Source organism: Quercus suber, unplaced genomic scaffold, assembly GCF_002906115.3.
Source record: "Quercus suber isolate HL8 unplaced genomic scaffold, Cork oak 2.0 scaffold_148, whole genome shotgun sequence".
Lineage (NCBI taxonomy): Eukaryota > Viridiplantae > Streptophyta > Magnoliopsida > Fagales > Fagaceae > Quercus > Quercus suber.
Window position 1 is genome coordinate 1212086 of NW_027069609.1, and position 16780 is coordinate 1228865.

Here is a 16780-nt window from a genome sequence, read left to right on the forward strand (position 1 = left end):
CAGTGATGCGGAGCTTCGGTGGTGGAGATTTGGTGGTGGATCGGTGGCGTTTGGTGGTCGGAGCTATGGCGGATGGGTTTTGTGATTTGGTGGTGGATCGGTGATGCGGGGTTGTGGAGATCGTTGATGCGGAGCTTCGGTGGTGGAGGGTGGTGGATCGGTGGCGTTGGTGGTCGGAGCTGTGGCGGATGATTTGGAAGAGAAGACCAGAGAGATGGGTGTAGAGAGAGAGAGAGTGAGAGCATAAATGAAATCAGAAAATGGTAGAGAGAGAGAGAGCGCGGGTATTTAAGGCAGGTAGGTGAAAAGAAATAATAAAAAAATAGAGTATAATGAATATTTTATTGAAATATCTTGTAAAATAAATGAATTGATGTGGATGTTTTGTAAAAGTGAATGTGTAAAATAGAAAAAGTAGGTTTTTAGTGTAAAAATAGATGTGTAAAATAAACATGCTGATGTGAATGCTCTTAAATATGTAAAATTGAGCACTTTTTCTATCTTATATGTAAAATGCTCTCGTGGAAAGATTGAATGTAATGTTATAATTCATGGCAATCTTTGGCTAATAATCGTTGTTGTTGTTATTTATTGTGGGAGGGAGATTTGTTTCAGGTACCAACAAAAGAATTATTCGCTTTAGGAATGAGCCGAGAAGATGCTGTCCTCACAAATTTGCTCAAAAAGAAAAAAGAAAAAAGAAAAAGAAAAGAAAAGAGGAGAGGCCATACTAATGAAATCAAAGTCAAAAGCAATTCAAACGCCACCACCACCGGAAGCCTATATAACCGTATCATTCATTCTATTCGTCTCTTTCGAATCGTTCCCCTCACAGTACTTGTAAACTCAGTACTAAGCTAAGTACTCTCTACTCATGGAGGTCGCAACTGTGGAGAACAACAATGAATCCAAGGACCACAGCAACAACAACAACAACAACAACAACAACAAAACCCTATTCTCATTCTACTCCAACTATATCTGGAACCGAGTACTTGCTTTCTTGCCTTCTTCTTCTTCTTCTTCTTCATCATCGGCCGCCTCAAATGTTTTCGCCAAAATCTCCAATCTCTATCGTCAATCCGCTCGCGTCGGCTCTCGAACTCACGGCGCTTGTCTCCCTCTCCCATTGCCTTCCAACTCCTTCGACTCTGCTTCACTGTAAGACTTTTTTATTTTTATTTTTTTATATGACTTGTTTGGTTCCCGAGAAAATAGAGGTTTCACATTTGCGCATTAGTAATTGCTTTATTGAAGATTGATTTTGTTTTGCTTTCATGTACCTAAATGTCTTGATGTGGAAATAATTTTTGATTGGAAGCTATAAAGTTTAAAGAAATTGTTTTTTTCCTTTGAATTTTTCATGAGCAAGTTAATGGAAGTGTTCAAATTTATTTTTGTTAATGGAACTTTAGGAACATTCATAAGATTGCATTTGTTATATTCTGGAAACATTGAACTATGGATTAAATAAATGCTCTACTACGCGGCATCCAGGGTTATGTCAGACACGTCTAGAGTTTACGAGGTTTTGGAGGATATTTTGGAGCACATATTTTTGAATTTGCGTAATGTTCAGAAGAATTTGCAGTTTTGGCAATCTAGGGCGGAGGTTAGTAAAACCGTGGATGTGATGTACTGTGAATGATAGTTTATGTGCAGTGAATGATCGTCACGCTTGTATGATTTTGTTTTAGGGATCAAATGCTCGTAAAATGTACTTCATGATTTTCGAGAGAGGGCCACTGGCTTTTATTGATGGAGCGGTCCAATTGATACGTGGATGTGCTGATGAGGGTTCTTCAATGCAGCATCTATCCCATTCTGCATCATCTCACATATCTGAGAGAGTAGCCGTTTTAAGTAGCTTAAGATGTGCACTTGCTACGTTCTTGGCTCAGGTTCGCTCCGTCCTATACTACCCTTTTGTATTTTTAGAATGAGTAACCTTAGTTTAGTATGTCTTCTTCTTAAATCATCTTATTTTGTTCATATTTATCAATCCTTTCTTTTTCCCTCTCTTGCTTAGTAATTCAAAACAATTGGCACATGACATATGCTGTTATAAGCTGAATGATCTTGAACCAATACTAGGAAGGTCCTAGGAGTGATCATGGGTCAGTTGGGCTTGGGTTTCCCGACTGATTCACCAGTTGAAATCGCCCAAAAAATCATTTTCTATTTCAAAAAAAAAATCTATATGTTACTCTCTGAGGGTGGGTCCAAAGGGCCCTACCTTGGTGAGGTTTAATGTCATAAAAAAAACCTATATATTAGGATAATCTAACTAGTTAAGTATGTTACCTTTTGTTAGAAATTTTGGTTAAATGATTAAATTTACCATATCCTAATAGCTTAAGTTTTTGGGATAATCGATAGTTTAACATGGTATCAGAGCATGGGATTTTGAGTTCGATCCTTGTCTCCTCCACTCTACCTTCCATTTAAATTCCCACATGTTCGGCCTCACCTATTAAAAGATAACTTCAGCCCACATGTGAGGGGGAGTGTTAAAAATATTGGTTAAATGATTAAATTTATCATATCCTAATAGTTTAAGATTTTGGGACAATAGGTAGTTTAACACCTTTATTATTCAGACTTCTTTTTTTCCTTGTATTATAAACATTATTTCTGAAGAATGCCCATAAATAAACTTATCAAAGAAAAAATGCTGTAAACAACCTTAATTTCTTTAAAATTAAAATGTTAAATTGTGAGGGTAAATTTTTTCAATCTTCTTAGAGGTATTTTCTTTTACATGCTTCCATTTTCTAAGGCTTTTCCCTTTATTTCTTTCTAATTGATGGTTAAAGAAAAAAAAAAAGCCTTTATGAAACAAAAAGCATTGATTGTTGTAAAGGGTATCACTATAAGTTTCTTCACCCCCCCATTCCATAATGATATCCATCCTATATATACAAGGTAACACCAAATTTAAAGAATTTTTATTTTTAAGAAAAAATTGGCCTGCTGTAACTTTAAACATTAGATCGTGGTTGGGGAATGGAATTTTTTTTTTCTTGTTTGACCAGCCTCATTGGGAAAGGATTCTTACAATAGAAAAAAAAAAAAAATTGATGATGTGGAACCTCACCAAGGCAAGGCCTTTCGGACTTATCCATGGGGAGAAAACCACAGATACACCCCCAATCCCAAGAACTGTGTATCAGGTAATCCAAGGGATCCTAGTGGGGATTTGAACCATGAGATCTGGGTCTACTGCTCATCCCAAGCCTCCTACCACAGGAATTATAAAATGAAATATAGTTATTGTGGATTAGTGTTTAGATAGAAGAGTAATGTTGAGATAGTAGATTATTTGTTGCTTCATTTCTGTAGTGCTATGGATTTATGGGTTTGTCTTTGTGGTGTTCGGTGTGAGATGGATTATGCCTAAGTCAGTGTTTGTTTTACTTCCCATGTTGGCATCTGAAACCTACTTTTTATAGAAATAAAGGTTAGAATGTGGTTCCATCATATTTGATGTGGACAATATGGCGGAAAGAATAAAGTCTGGATTTTTTTGATCCTTTTTTGGGTGTCAACAGTAGTCCATTGGGTATTTTGGGTTTTTTGGGCTCACTGTATTAATGATTGCTAGTTATATAGTAACGGCAACTGAATTCACTGTTTTTTCATAAATAAATTTATCTGTACCTATAAAAAGAAATGTTTAGCTAAGGTTGTGGTTTCACTCTCTCACCCATCCAGTCACTTCCCTTCTCCTGCACTTGCATAATACAACACATAATCTATTTCTATACATATAGACGCATATATACCACTTACTTAGCTACATAGTTATGTATTACATATCTGCACGTATATATTTTTTTTTTTAAGGCAGTCTTATCAGATTTTGGTTCAATTTCTTTTTATAGATTTACATGGAAGTCGACAGATTTGGAGAGAAGTTAGTGAAGGATCCTGAGAATTCATTGCCCTCATTATTGGTTACAATTAATGATATATTTACAAATTTAGAGGCATCAATTGGGCATCTACATGCAATGCGTCAGGTGACTATGAACTTAAGACTTATCATTTTTCATGATTATCCTTGTGGTGATTGCTGATTGCCTTTGCATTGTTTTCATGTCTTTAATTTTTTCACCATGCAGTTTTCAGAAACTCATATTTGCTGTTATTGTTGTTATTAATATATATTCTGAAGCTTTACTTCTCCCCCCCCCCCCCCCCCCTCTCTTTGGAATGACTACTTTGCAGAGTGATTCTTCTGTTGAAGGGAGCTATTCACTCCCACTACTGTTTGAGAAGCTGCCAGGAGTAAATCAGGAAGGATCACAGTGGACTGACTGTGAAGTTAGAGATGCTATCAACTTGATTTATCAAAATCTACTTAAATTGGACTCCTATTTATCTGATATTGTAAGAACTTCTGTCATCTTTTTATGCTTTTTACATAATTGGTACCCTTAAGATTGTTTTAATTTTTTTTAACAGATGGTAGCTTATATGTCATCTCATAAACTCTGTTATTTTTTTGTTGGTGATCATCTCATTAACTTGTAGTACCTACAAATTATGCACCCAAACTTACCAAAAATGGGAGACTTCTATGATGAAGACGTGAATAAAAAGTCTCTAGGCTGTTGTTTCTTTATAGTAATTTTTTATTTAAATCGGTAAATAATTATAGTAATCCACCATGATTTAGGTTGGCCTTCTGGACATCAAAATGTAGACTATGGCTGGTCTTCAATCTACATGACTGTTAAAAAAGTTTCTTCTGACTAGAAAAGTCACAACATTTATGGGGGAAATTAATCACAAGCTCTTGGACATCTATAGTCTAATGTCATAATGTGAATTCTGTTAGAAGAAATCCTAGTCATGATTAGACCCTAGCCTTCAGGCAATTCCATTCTTAGCTTAAGTAAAATTGAAAGCCCTATATTAGCTATTGCAATAGTTATGCTGACACTGTTTCCTACATTACATATGAACTTGTATTGCTATTGCATTGTGGGCAGTCTGTATACAGTAACTCTATTTTTTATTGTTGCTATTGCTACCCTTGCATTACTTTGCCTGATTTTAGCTACAATATGCTAAAAAGCGTATATTTCAATGCAAATCCATCATACAAACATTCGCTTTGGGCACAGAGTTAAAATTGATTTATGATATATTACCTAGATGTCTTGTGCTATTGAATACCAATGGGGTCGAACTTCTCATGACATTATGCACCATGCTCTGTGTACTAAATCATTTGTATTAGTAATTATATTGCTTAAATTCAAGTTTGTTATTGTTTTCATATTTTATTAGTTGTTTTGTTCATATATTCTTTAAAATAGATTTGGGTGCTACCATGCATTTTCTGATATTGAGTAGCATTGCTTGTTTGAAGTTGTATGATTCATTTAAATTTGAAACCTATATCATTATTTAAAGCCACATTGACTAGAGAGCTTGATGGGAAGTGGAAACAATGTAAAGAAGAGTAGATTCAAGACGTCAATGAGCTGTAGCTTAAATGGAGCTTCCTCCCCTGTTAAGAAAAGGGTGAAGGGTTATTACTTATTATTTAAATAAAAAAAGGAGGAGGGTGAAGGGTTTGGTTGTGAGTCCAAGACCATGCATAAGTAACTTAGCAATTAAAAATGAAAAGAACATGAATTAAGATAAGAGACTTAAAATTATTGCCCAATATCATGCAGTTCAGTTGAGCTCATTCAACTTTTTTAACACTATTTGTATAATACTCTGAATAAGGAAGCACATAATTGCCAATGGTTTAATTATCTATGGATGTCGCCTAAATTGTTTTATTAATATTAGTTATATTGAGGTAATATCCAGTATATGGTTGGTTAGATATGTAGTTATATTGAACTAAGATTAAAGTTAATTAATTTAATTTGCATTCATTACATACATGAACATGATGTTTGCTTAAATGAATTAGATAATTTTGATATAGTTCTTTGTTGGTTGAAGGACACTAGATAGGTCAAACTGGGTTACTTTAAATTTATTTGGAAACATTGTTGAATGTTTGATAGCAGAGTAACTTATCAAGTTGGCTTGGCCTGGACAATTTTGGGAGATTAATAGGCTCGTGCCTCAGTTTATGTACTTTAATCAGATCAGATTTAAGACTTGTAGTGTGCTTGCATTTTTGTTCTCTTAGGTTGCGAAACATCGGAAACCTAGGAAGATAACTTTACACTGGATCCGCTATACGTGTGGTGCAGTTGGCCTCTCTGTTTGTTCTATGTGGGTCCTACGGCATAGCAGTTTGATGGGGAGTTCTGACATTGACAAATGGATTGGTGATGCCAGAGACTCAACAGTTAGCTTTTTCAATGATCATGTTGAACAACCGGTATATTCATTCTTTCCACTTGTCCATTTCTTACCTTTTGAAAAAAGTATGAAAAGTTCTCATCAAAACTCTTTGCTGACTTTAATACAGTGTGAAGAGGATTTTGGGAAGATTGTTAATTCTGTTTCATTAATAATCATATCATTTGGAATCTAGACAATCATTTTGGGATGGAGAGAGTATAACTTTTCTTTGTTGATGCCATAACACCCCCCCCCCCCCCCCCCCCCCCCCCCCCCCCACCCCCCCCCACCTCTACTTATCCTTTGCATATTAGATTTTTCGTATCTATAAATTATTTAATTTAATATTTTGAATGATTAATTCAATCTTTTAACAGCTTTTGTCAATTAGAGATGAACTTTTTGAGACATTCAGGAAGAGGCACAAAGGTGTCATGGAGCCGGAAGAAGTTCTGTTAACTTCTAATTCTCTGCACAGGTCGTTGTTTATTAACCATTTTCAGTTGAATATTCTTTATAAATGCCGATCATGCATATATTACGTTTACTTCAGTCATTAAAGTTCCCCTCCAGATTTTAGACGAACTTATTTCCATATATACTTGCATAACACACCTATGAATCCTTATTGATTTATGCATGAAACAGAGAGCTTTTGTGATAACTTAAACCTTCCAATAGATTAAAGGCCTGTGATGTGAGTGGTAGAGGTATTGCCTGAATTTGTTGATGTTTTTCAATAAGGAAAGAAAAAGAAGAAGAAATTAAATGGAGTAATTGGGCATATGCCCAGTTTTAATGTTGTCAAAGTAAGCTATATAAGCACATGTAAACATAGCATAATTAGTCCATGCAGAATTAATTTTACGTCTTTATTTTCTCTCTATCATTCTTCACAATTTGGCTATTGGGGTAACAAGATGACAAAGCCCTTGATGTTACACCTCTAAATATGTTTCAAAGCAGCAAGGAAGTTTTATACTGATCTTAAGCTATGCCTTCCAATTGGGTCATGAAAAGAATTAAGGGGGTTTAGCAAATTTTCGGGGGTGGCTTTTGAAGGTTGTGAAAAGGAGGTTATGGTTTGTTCATGGCCTTGCCTTGGTATCCGTGGTTTACTCCCTAGGGGTGGGTCGTGTATCCGTGGTTTACTCCCTACGGGTGGGTCCAAAGGGCCTTGCCTTGGTGAGATTTCATGTCATCCAAAATGAATAAATTGTGAAGGGTATGGAAAATTATATAATCTTTCTTTCTCAGTGAACTATTACTCAAAAGGAGTGAGCCACATGAGCGGAGGTAGAAGAGAGGGATTCACAGTTGCCGCTATGAATATCAAAATCATATCTTGGAATGTCAAAGGCTTGAATGGCAAGGGGAGAGAAGAGGGTAAGGGATTCTCATAAAATGTCCAAGGGTGAAATTGTGTCTTCAAGAAACTAAAATGGAGGTGATCAGAAGGGACAGAGCTTATGGGGAAGTCAGTTTGTGGATTGGGACTATCTGGAAGTAGATGGGTCCTGTGAGATTAACTGGTCCAAGAGAACTGGTTGACCAAATTGAGTTTTATAGAAAATTGAAGTAGACAAGGGTATGTTTTCTATCTCATGTACATTTAGTTGTGTGGTACAGCAATACGAATGAGTTTTTTTTTTTTTTTTCTGGGGCTTATGAGCTTAATTCAAACCAAGATAGAAAATTTTTATGTGAAGATTTAGCAGGAATATACTGTTGGGGATTGCCAAAGTGATTGGTGGTGACTTCAATGTCTTTTGCTTTCCAATAGTTGGGAAAGGAAGAACTCCATTAGCTATGTGGGTTTGTTTGGACTTATCTCTTATCATGGCATGTTGGATATGATCAGGGGGCTTAATATTTTTGGTTCAGATGTATTAGTATTGAACTATTAGTATTGAATTGTGTGACAAGGCTATTGGTTTTTAAATTAATTTAATCTATGAAATCTATTTTAGTTCTCATTTGTAATTCCTGAATTGGGTTTTTTTCTCTTTCATGCTGAAAATTCAGCTCTATTAGTATTTTGTATGTGACGCAATGCGGAAGCTTGAATGGGCTTTGATACCAATTTTGATGTAGGTTCTTTAGGAATTTAGCACTAAATTAGATTTCTTGATGAAATCTTGAAGGGTTCTTGTATAAGGATCTATGTTTAAGGGCTTAGGTAACAAAAGTTTGAATCTTGAATAGCAATTACACTTAGTGAGAAGGCTATCACATACTCAAAGCTTAAATAACGTGTTGGAATTTTATTAAAATCAATTTCACTATGAATATTAATGACTACAATAAAACCTTTATATAGGCTATTGTTAACTCCTTTCCTTGAAGGATTAGGACCCTAAAATCTAAATAATCTATTTCTAAAATGACTAGGCTGGCTAATAACAAACAAAAAGTACTTTAGAAATCTAGAAAGGGGCTCAAACGTAAAATAAGACCCATGGGCTTTTGGTGCAGCCAAGGACAGCCCATTCCAGAAATTGAGAAATTACCAAATTGGCCTTATTCTAGTAAACTTGCTTAAAACTGATGCAACATCTTTCAAACCTAAAAATACTTAATACTAAGACTCAAAAATAGCTAAAATAACCTACAAAAGGTTCCAAGAAAGCCCCACATCAAAACTAGACCACAAATGTTGAATAATTTGGGTTTTTTCCTCAAACCCTTTGCTATCCACATCACTGTTCATGACTCTTGAATTCCTTGTGTAATTGTGCTGAACTGGGATGGCATGCCCATCAGCTTGGCTCAGTTTGGATAATGATGCTATAATGCCTTTTCAATGCTTATGATTGGCTTATACCGTTATACGTTACGGAATGGACATGCTCTGGCACTTAAGATGCTATAATTGTTGTATTTCTGATTGTTGAAGAATTTTCATTAGTGAAGCATATATTTTGGCTTTTGCTTATTAAAAAGGAACGCGTATGTGGCTTGATTTCTGTAATATAGCTGACCATTGTATTGAAAATAATTGAGGAAACAGCAATTTATGTATGCAACCACATGGCTTTTCCCTTATTAAGAAGATGTAAAATGGAGAATGATAATTTAACCAAGTATATACATTGTTACACTTTGTTGATAGAGTACAAAGACTTTTGTTGAAGTAGAAAAAAGATGGAGGAGCAATACAAGTTGGAAAATTAGATGAACTAGAGATATACTGCATGCTAATATGGGTTTGGTAAAGAGCTATCTCTTTGACCATTGCATCAAACTCCAACTTTTTTTTTTTCCCAATCAGTTTTCCAAATAAGAAGTTACCATTTTTCTGGAGACTAAATTGAATGACTTATGGTCTTTCTAAAGAAGTAAATTATTAAACTTCTTATAACGTGTTGCATATATCATTTTGTCGATCAAGCAAATTCCCATTTGTTAGTTTACTTCATCATAGAGTGCTAGTGGAATGCATTGGTCATTGATATCTTATTTCACAGCAAACATAATTTGGCATTAACATATTTAGCTTTTATTGAACCTTACCATATTTATCTGCTTGGTTTATAGAATGTTGTTGGCATTCAGTGAACATACCCAAGGTCAAAAGATCCCAGAGAATGCTTCAGATCAGGAACTGCTTGAAATAGTAATGTCCAGGTGGGTCTTTCTGTAGTGCTGTTTGTTTGGTATTAAATAGAATGAGAAATAGGCATGCTTGGCATAAATTTGTATTTTGGCAAAGAAATTGGTTTATAATATTTCATCACAAAGCATTTCATGGAAAAGACTCTGATTTGATCCATCAATTATCAGTTTAACTGCATACCCATTTATACTTGCAATTTATTATGATAATATTAAAATTTTACATAATAGTCCAATTTACAATTTATTATAACCTATATTGCAAACTAATTATTTTTTTTTTCTATGTAAACTAATAATTATAAAAGCTATCAAACCTGTATCTGATAGGTATCCGCCATGGAATTGCCTGATACATATAGGGTGCATAGCTACCTATACATGTGAATTAATTTTTGTCATGGATACGGTAAGATATGGATTGGATTTGGAGGGATGCCATAGGGATACTGCATGGATACATTTGTGGGTTAAAATGTGGGGTGGCTCCACACTTCTTAGATGCAAGCTTCTTATATGTTCCAGAGTTAGTTTCAGCAAGAGTGAGATGGTGTTAGGAGGTGAAGTTCTTGATTTGCAATGCATCTGTACGGCAAATAGTTCCATGAACAGGGAGAAGTTCCATACTAGTTAGTGCTTCATGTGTAAAATAATTGGTGAATTTGTGGACCATTGATCTTTCAGTTGCTAAGGAGTGTTGGCACCTTTTCTTTTGGCTTTATTCAGAGTGAGCTGGGAAATGCCTTTTCTATTTTGGGGTTAATTTTGTGTTCAAGTTGGGGGTTTGGCTATTCTAGGTAAGAATAATTTGAAGAGAGTTGGAAGTGGTTAAATGACTGAGAACAAGCTACTAAATCATAGAAACTGTAAGTATATGTGGAAAGTCTTTAGATTATCCAAGGATAACCCAGGGTGCCTCTGTGGTAAAGGAGAGTGCCTGGACTAACTATAAGCCCAGAAATCTCTAGTTCAACTCCTAGTTAAGGCATTTTGTGATCTACCCATTGCCTACTCAGTGGGGGTGTGCCCCTCAAGGGTGGTCCCACTGGCCCATACCTTGAGGTGTTTCCTTGTCATAAAAAAAAAAAAAATATATATATATATATATTAATACAAAATTATATAAACAAAAAGAAACTCATTGAACACTTTATACTTGTAAAAAAATTATTGACCTCTTTGTTCTTGTTAAAATTTTGAATTACTTTGCTATGGATGTACTTGAATTGTGTAACTTTGTGGATTCCTTTTTTTTATTAGAAAGAGAAGTTCATTGGATTCTTGATGTAGGTATGAAAAGGAGCTAATGCATCCCATTCAGAACCTTCTTAGTGGGGAGCTTGCTCGTGCTTTGCTTATCCAGGTAATATATGTATCATTTTTATGTGCTTGTTCTTTATGAATTAAGTCATTTTACTTAAATTTTTATGCCACCACAGGTTCAGAAGCTGAAACTGGATATTGAGACGTGAGTTTTTTTAAATTGGAATCCTTGGGTTAGCTAATCCAATTTTTCTTGATTAATTAGTTGGTAACAATGATTTTTTGAACAGGGCAATGCTTGAGCTGGACCAGATTCTTAAGGCTAATGAAATCAATTTTGCTATCCTAGCTGCCTTACCAGCATTCTTTCTCTCTCTTATTTTGCTCATGCTAGTGCGTACGTGGTTTAAACGGGTAGGATGACTGTAGATCTCTTATTATTATTATTATTTTTTATAATTGAAAATCTTTTAAGAATTACTTTCTAGTTCTTTTTATTATTTGGAAACAAATCATAATTTTTATTTCTTTCATTATAATTATGGTGGAAATTATATTTTCCCCAAGCTTCCACAAATATGTGCCTTTACTATTGATCAGTTAGGAATGTTCTTTGACTTGGCGGGAGAAGCCTGTGATTGCCATTTTTTGGTAATTGGTTAGAATGTACTGGTACATTTGAAAATTGTGCTTAAAGATTTGGAATTGATTCATTTTGGTTGTTGGTTCTAGATGAACAAGACAGCCTGATGCTGGTAGATCCAATCCCAAACTTAAGGATTTTTTTTTTTTTTCTTTTTTTGAAAAATGCCAGGAGGGTTTTCAACATCCCTCCATTTCTTTGCGGTCTCAGAATTAAGGTCTGCATAACCATGAGATACTGATCTATCCCCATCAATTGCATTTCTGGACATTAATTTCTAGATTATTCTTGATCAAAGAGGCCTCTAAAAGAGGGTTTTTTTTTTTATTTTTTTATTTTTATTTTTATTTTTTATATATATATATATATATTTTATTTATTTATTTTTTTTTATTTTCACCCTGTTTAAGGCTTAGCTTAATCGTCTTCTTTTTTCTCCTTATGTGAATCAGGATACCAGAGCAGAAGGAAGGGGGAGAATGGCTCGGGTCCAACGGAGACTGCTCATTGTTGAGGTTGAGAAAAGGATTGTTCAGTACCAAACTTATGTTGACCAAGGGCAGGTACAATGCTAAATTAATTTTCCTTTACATTGAAGTCTCCAGTGACAACTCTAAAGGCAGAATGCAGATAAATAAATTTATAAAGATAAAAATACAAGTACATCATTTCTTTAGAATAGCGAGTAAACTGGGCGTATACACCAAAGATCCAAGAAACTCTTAAGAGATGTAAAGAATCAATAAAGTTTACAAAATGATTGGCTGAACTGTATCAACTAAGAGAGAAGAAAACAATGAACAAAAAAATGTCGATTTTATCTTCACAACTGACAGCTTGTATTGTGAATATTCTTTGATTTCTCTCCCTCTAATGAGTCCCAAAAAAGCATGATGGAACTATATACCACGCTCTCTGTCTGAAGCATCATGTGCACAGATTTAGGCATTACCCAACAAACTCCGAACATCATGAACACAAGCTCCTATAAGTCTATAACTCCCTAAGAAAAAGAACAGTGCACTGGAAGATGACCTGGACCCTCACTGCTCTTGCACATGCAACACAAGACCATGACCATCCCTTGTTTAATAAGATTATCAGTGGTAAGAATCTTTCCCAATGATGCTGCCCACACGAAAAAGCTTCTCTCATAGGGGCTGTCACAGCTTCACCCTCCATAAAGCCTTCCAAGGAAAACTTGGTGACTTGGTGTGGCACCTCTTCTCAGAGCTTTTTCTAATACAAGTGGACTGAAAAAGAAAACACCATTTCTCTTGAGTTTCCAACTCACTTGCTCCATCTCAAGCTGGAATTGTTGATAATGCAGCAGAACAAACATATTGTTGGTAGATTAATTCCCAATTCTGCACTGACCTCACAGGGTTCTAAAGCTCTACTCCAGTGTCCATCACCGAAGAGTCACTCATCATTTCATGTTTGTTAACTGCAATTTGGAATAGATCAGGCAAAAGTGAGCTAGAGCCTCATCCATACACCACACATCATGCAAAGATCTCACTCTAGTGTATTGCCTAGTCTGAATCTAACAAGATAATAAAATGATTCCCAACCTGTTCTTATACCTTTCCACAAGCCCACCCCATGTGACATACAAACTCCTATGGATGTCCATTGTCAACTTTTTTTTTTTAATAAATGAAGTGTGTCTCCAAATTTTTTTCTTTAATGAATTTTCCGTCACCAAGTTGCTCCCCATAGATGATACTCCCCATAGAGAACTTGCACTATAAGTCTTTTAAATTACCATTAGATGCATAGCAGAAGAATTTACTTTTCACACACTAATATAAATTCATTTTCAAAGAAACCAAGCTGAATGTATATGTGAATCAAAATGAATGTGGAAAGTGTTATAGATGGACTAATTCAAAGCATGTGCCAACTTTTTTTATGTTTTTATAACAACAAATAACAACAATAATAACTACTTTTACAACTTGACTGCTCTATTGTTGTTCGTTTATTCTTCTTTTTAATTTCAAATAAATGCATGCTAAGCATATTTTAGTGATTTATCTCCACTGTACTTAAATAATTTCTTAAGCATTTTTTAGGTGTTAACTAAGTTTGATTATTGAACCGGCCCCCTCCAACTCTCAGACCGCCCCCATGCACTCAACTGAACCTGTTATTCATAGATTTTTTTTTTTTTTTTTTTTTTGGTAGAATAAATTAAGAAGAATAAAGCATCTCACGGGCTCTAATAAAAATATCTTCACTTCATGTTCCTATAAAGATTAGCTAGAGTTTAAATCCTTGTAAGTATCAGAAAGAGTTAAGCCCATAGAAGCCATTAAATCTACAGCCTAATTGGATTTTCTGAAAATCTAATTTATCAGCTCCATCAGTGTTGTGCCACAGATTATGGAAATCCTGAATTAAGTTTACAATCTTACATGGAATGTTAGCATAATTAATAGCACCGTCTACAAGGAGGCCCTACCATAGGCTGCCTCTATCACTATGAATTACCACCCACTCCAAGCTTCTTCACAAATGAAAACCATTACTTTGCATTTTTCCTCTGGTTGACAAAATTTCTGTTTACATTTAAAATTTGTAACCCCACATTGTCCTGTATGATTGAGTAGCATAGAAGCATGAAGTCTCTAATGAAGGAATTGTACTAATGGTTCAATGGGAGAGTATTATTATAGGTCAGTGAGCTCTAGCTTGAATGGCACTTTCTCTTCTTGTAAGAGCAAGGTGAGGGCGAGGTTGTCGGTTCAAGACCCACTGGGTACACCTGTGACATACCAATAAAAAAGGGAGAATATTTTTACCGGATCATTTTCTTTTCCTGCTTTTTTGGGTGGTGATGGGGGAAGGGAGGGGGAGGGGCAGGGGATGCATTGTCACAAGTCTGGTTTTTTACTGTTACACATTACTGCCATTATCAGTCATGGTCATGCATAGGACATAAGAACCATGCACATAGACATATACATGTATAGGTGGCTTCTTTTCAACATAAATATACAACATTATCACTCATCATCTATTTTATTGCATGGCTTATCGAAATGACATAATTCAGCAACATTTTGTTTGATACTGTACTTAAACAAGTATTCAGTTGCATGTTTATTGAGATTCATTCTGATTTCATACCTGGTATTTCATAATTATTGTTCTAAGGTTCTTTCATACCTAAGGTCTGTTTGGGATCCTTTTATTTTGGTGAAACTGAAAACTTTTTATTAAAAATATTGTAGATAAATATAAAAGTTAGCTGAAATAGTATAATAGAACCTATGAATAGTACCAAAAAGTGCAGTGAAGCCTATGAATAGTAGCAAAAATATGCTAAATATGCTTTTTAATTTGGAGCCAAACACACCTGGTATTTCATGATTATTATATTGCTTTAATTGTGAGTCAATATGAAAATGTCAACACACTCTATTTGCTTAAAAAAAACACCATTACTCCTGCCAAAAAGAAAGCATGATCCAGAAAAGCCCTCATATTGCATGTGTTCTACAGGAAAAAGATGCGCAATGCATGTTTGGATTGGTGTTATATAGTCTGGATCGCCTATATCATGCTGTGGAGAAGCATGCAAAAGCAACCGGGGAATGGCAGTGGTTAGTTTTTCTTCTCTGTTTTACAAGCTATTTCCCTGAATTGCTGTTATCTGCGTAGTTGTGTCTTGCTGTGTGTGTGTGTGCATGTGTGTGTGTTAGTGTGTGTGCGTGTTTGAGAAAGAGAGAGAGACTATTGATTGACAAATCATGACTTTGGACAAGAGCTAATCGGTAATATTTTAAACAGCTTGAGACAGGATATTATTGATCTGGGAAAGCCTGACCTTAAAACTACATATAAGCTTTTAGTGACATCACGCCTGGAGCGGTTATATGACTGCTTGCTTCCTTCACCAACACGTCGGTAGGACTTCATTTTTCCGTTCGAAGTTTGAGGGATAACTTTGCACTTTGCATTTTAAATATCGGCAATGATTAAAATAGCAAATGCACTTTGCACAATTACAGTGCCATTTTGTATTTGATATATATTTTTACTTTTTCTTGTTTTCACTTTCCTCATCTAAACTTTACTTCAGATGCCCCCTCTCTCGCCAACTTATTTGGCTCCAAGTGTATGTAGAACTATTACATCGCAAGAAGAATGATGTATATACCGAATGTATGAGATACATTCTTTGTTTTCAAATTTTAAAAAAAAAAAATTGCTTCTAAATTTATTTCTACATTTTCATTTCTTGAAAAATAAAGAAGTGACTCTTGGTCCTTCCAAAAACCAAGGTTGGATCCCCATTATGAGGTGAGGACAGAGCTTCTTGGCAGCCGAATACAAGGAAGTCAATACCATACCAGTTAGATGGTATATGTTGTATTGATCATTAAATTGGTACATCCTCTAAAATTGTAATGAATAAAAAATGTAATGAATAAAAAATGTAATGAATACTGGCTATATTGGGAAGTTTGGGCCAATATTAATGTTAGGCTGGACTGGACACCCCTGTTCTCATACGATGAGATTCTTTTTATCTCAAGAAATTATTAGGAGTTGTCTCAGTATCTACCACATAAATTAATCTCCAACATCAGAATCAGCATAGAGCATACTACCAAATAAGACTAAAATAATCCCAATCACCCCAAGTCAAATAACATGATCAATTGACTCTCAAAAAAGTGAAAAAAGAAAGAAAAAAAAAACTTCAATTTTTTGAGAAAGAAGAAAAAAAAAAAAAAAAAACTTGAACAATCCAAACAACACGAGTCTATGTCCATCCAAGTATAATAAGTATCAAATAACAAGATATATCCATCTACATATTTATATGACTCAAAAATAAATAGTTGATAATTAACCTTTTATTACAACCAAAGATAGATATATAAAAGTGGGAGACAGTATTAAAAAAAATTGATGAACATGTTT

General features: G+C 34.9%; 1 protein-coding gene across 2 annotated transcripts; it reads left to right on the plus strand.

Annotated features, from left to right (window-relative positions):
• Positions 1-654: 654 nt before the first annotated feature.
• On the plus strand, positions 655-16069 carry LOC111987315 (protein DGS1, mitochondrial). Of its 2 annotated transcripts, none has more exons than XM_024019024.2 (14): positions 655-1161; positions 1498-1612; positions 1698-1901; positions 3885-4022; positions 4231-4392; positions 6164-6358; positions 6699-6802; positions 9859-9948; positions 11227-11299; positions 11376-11404; positions 11490-11613; positions 12295-12405; positions 15353-15453; positions 15641-16069. In XM_024019024.2, exons 1-14 carry the CDS (start codon positions 875-877, stop codon positions 15759-15761), a joined length of 1854 nt encoding a protein of 617 aa, XP_023874792.2. In that variant the 5' UTR covers positions 655-874; the 3' UTR covers positions 15762-16069. The 2 variants fall into 2 exon arrangements, with proteins under 2 accessions (XP_023874792.2, XP_023874793.2); XM_024019025.2 differs by having other exon boundaries at positions 657-1161; positions 6699-6799.
• The last annotated feature ends 711 nt before the right edge of the window (positions 16070-16780 follow it).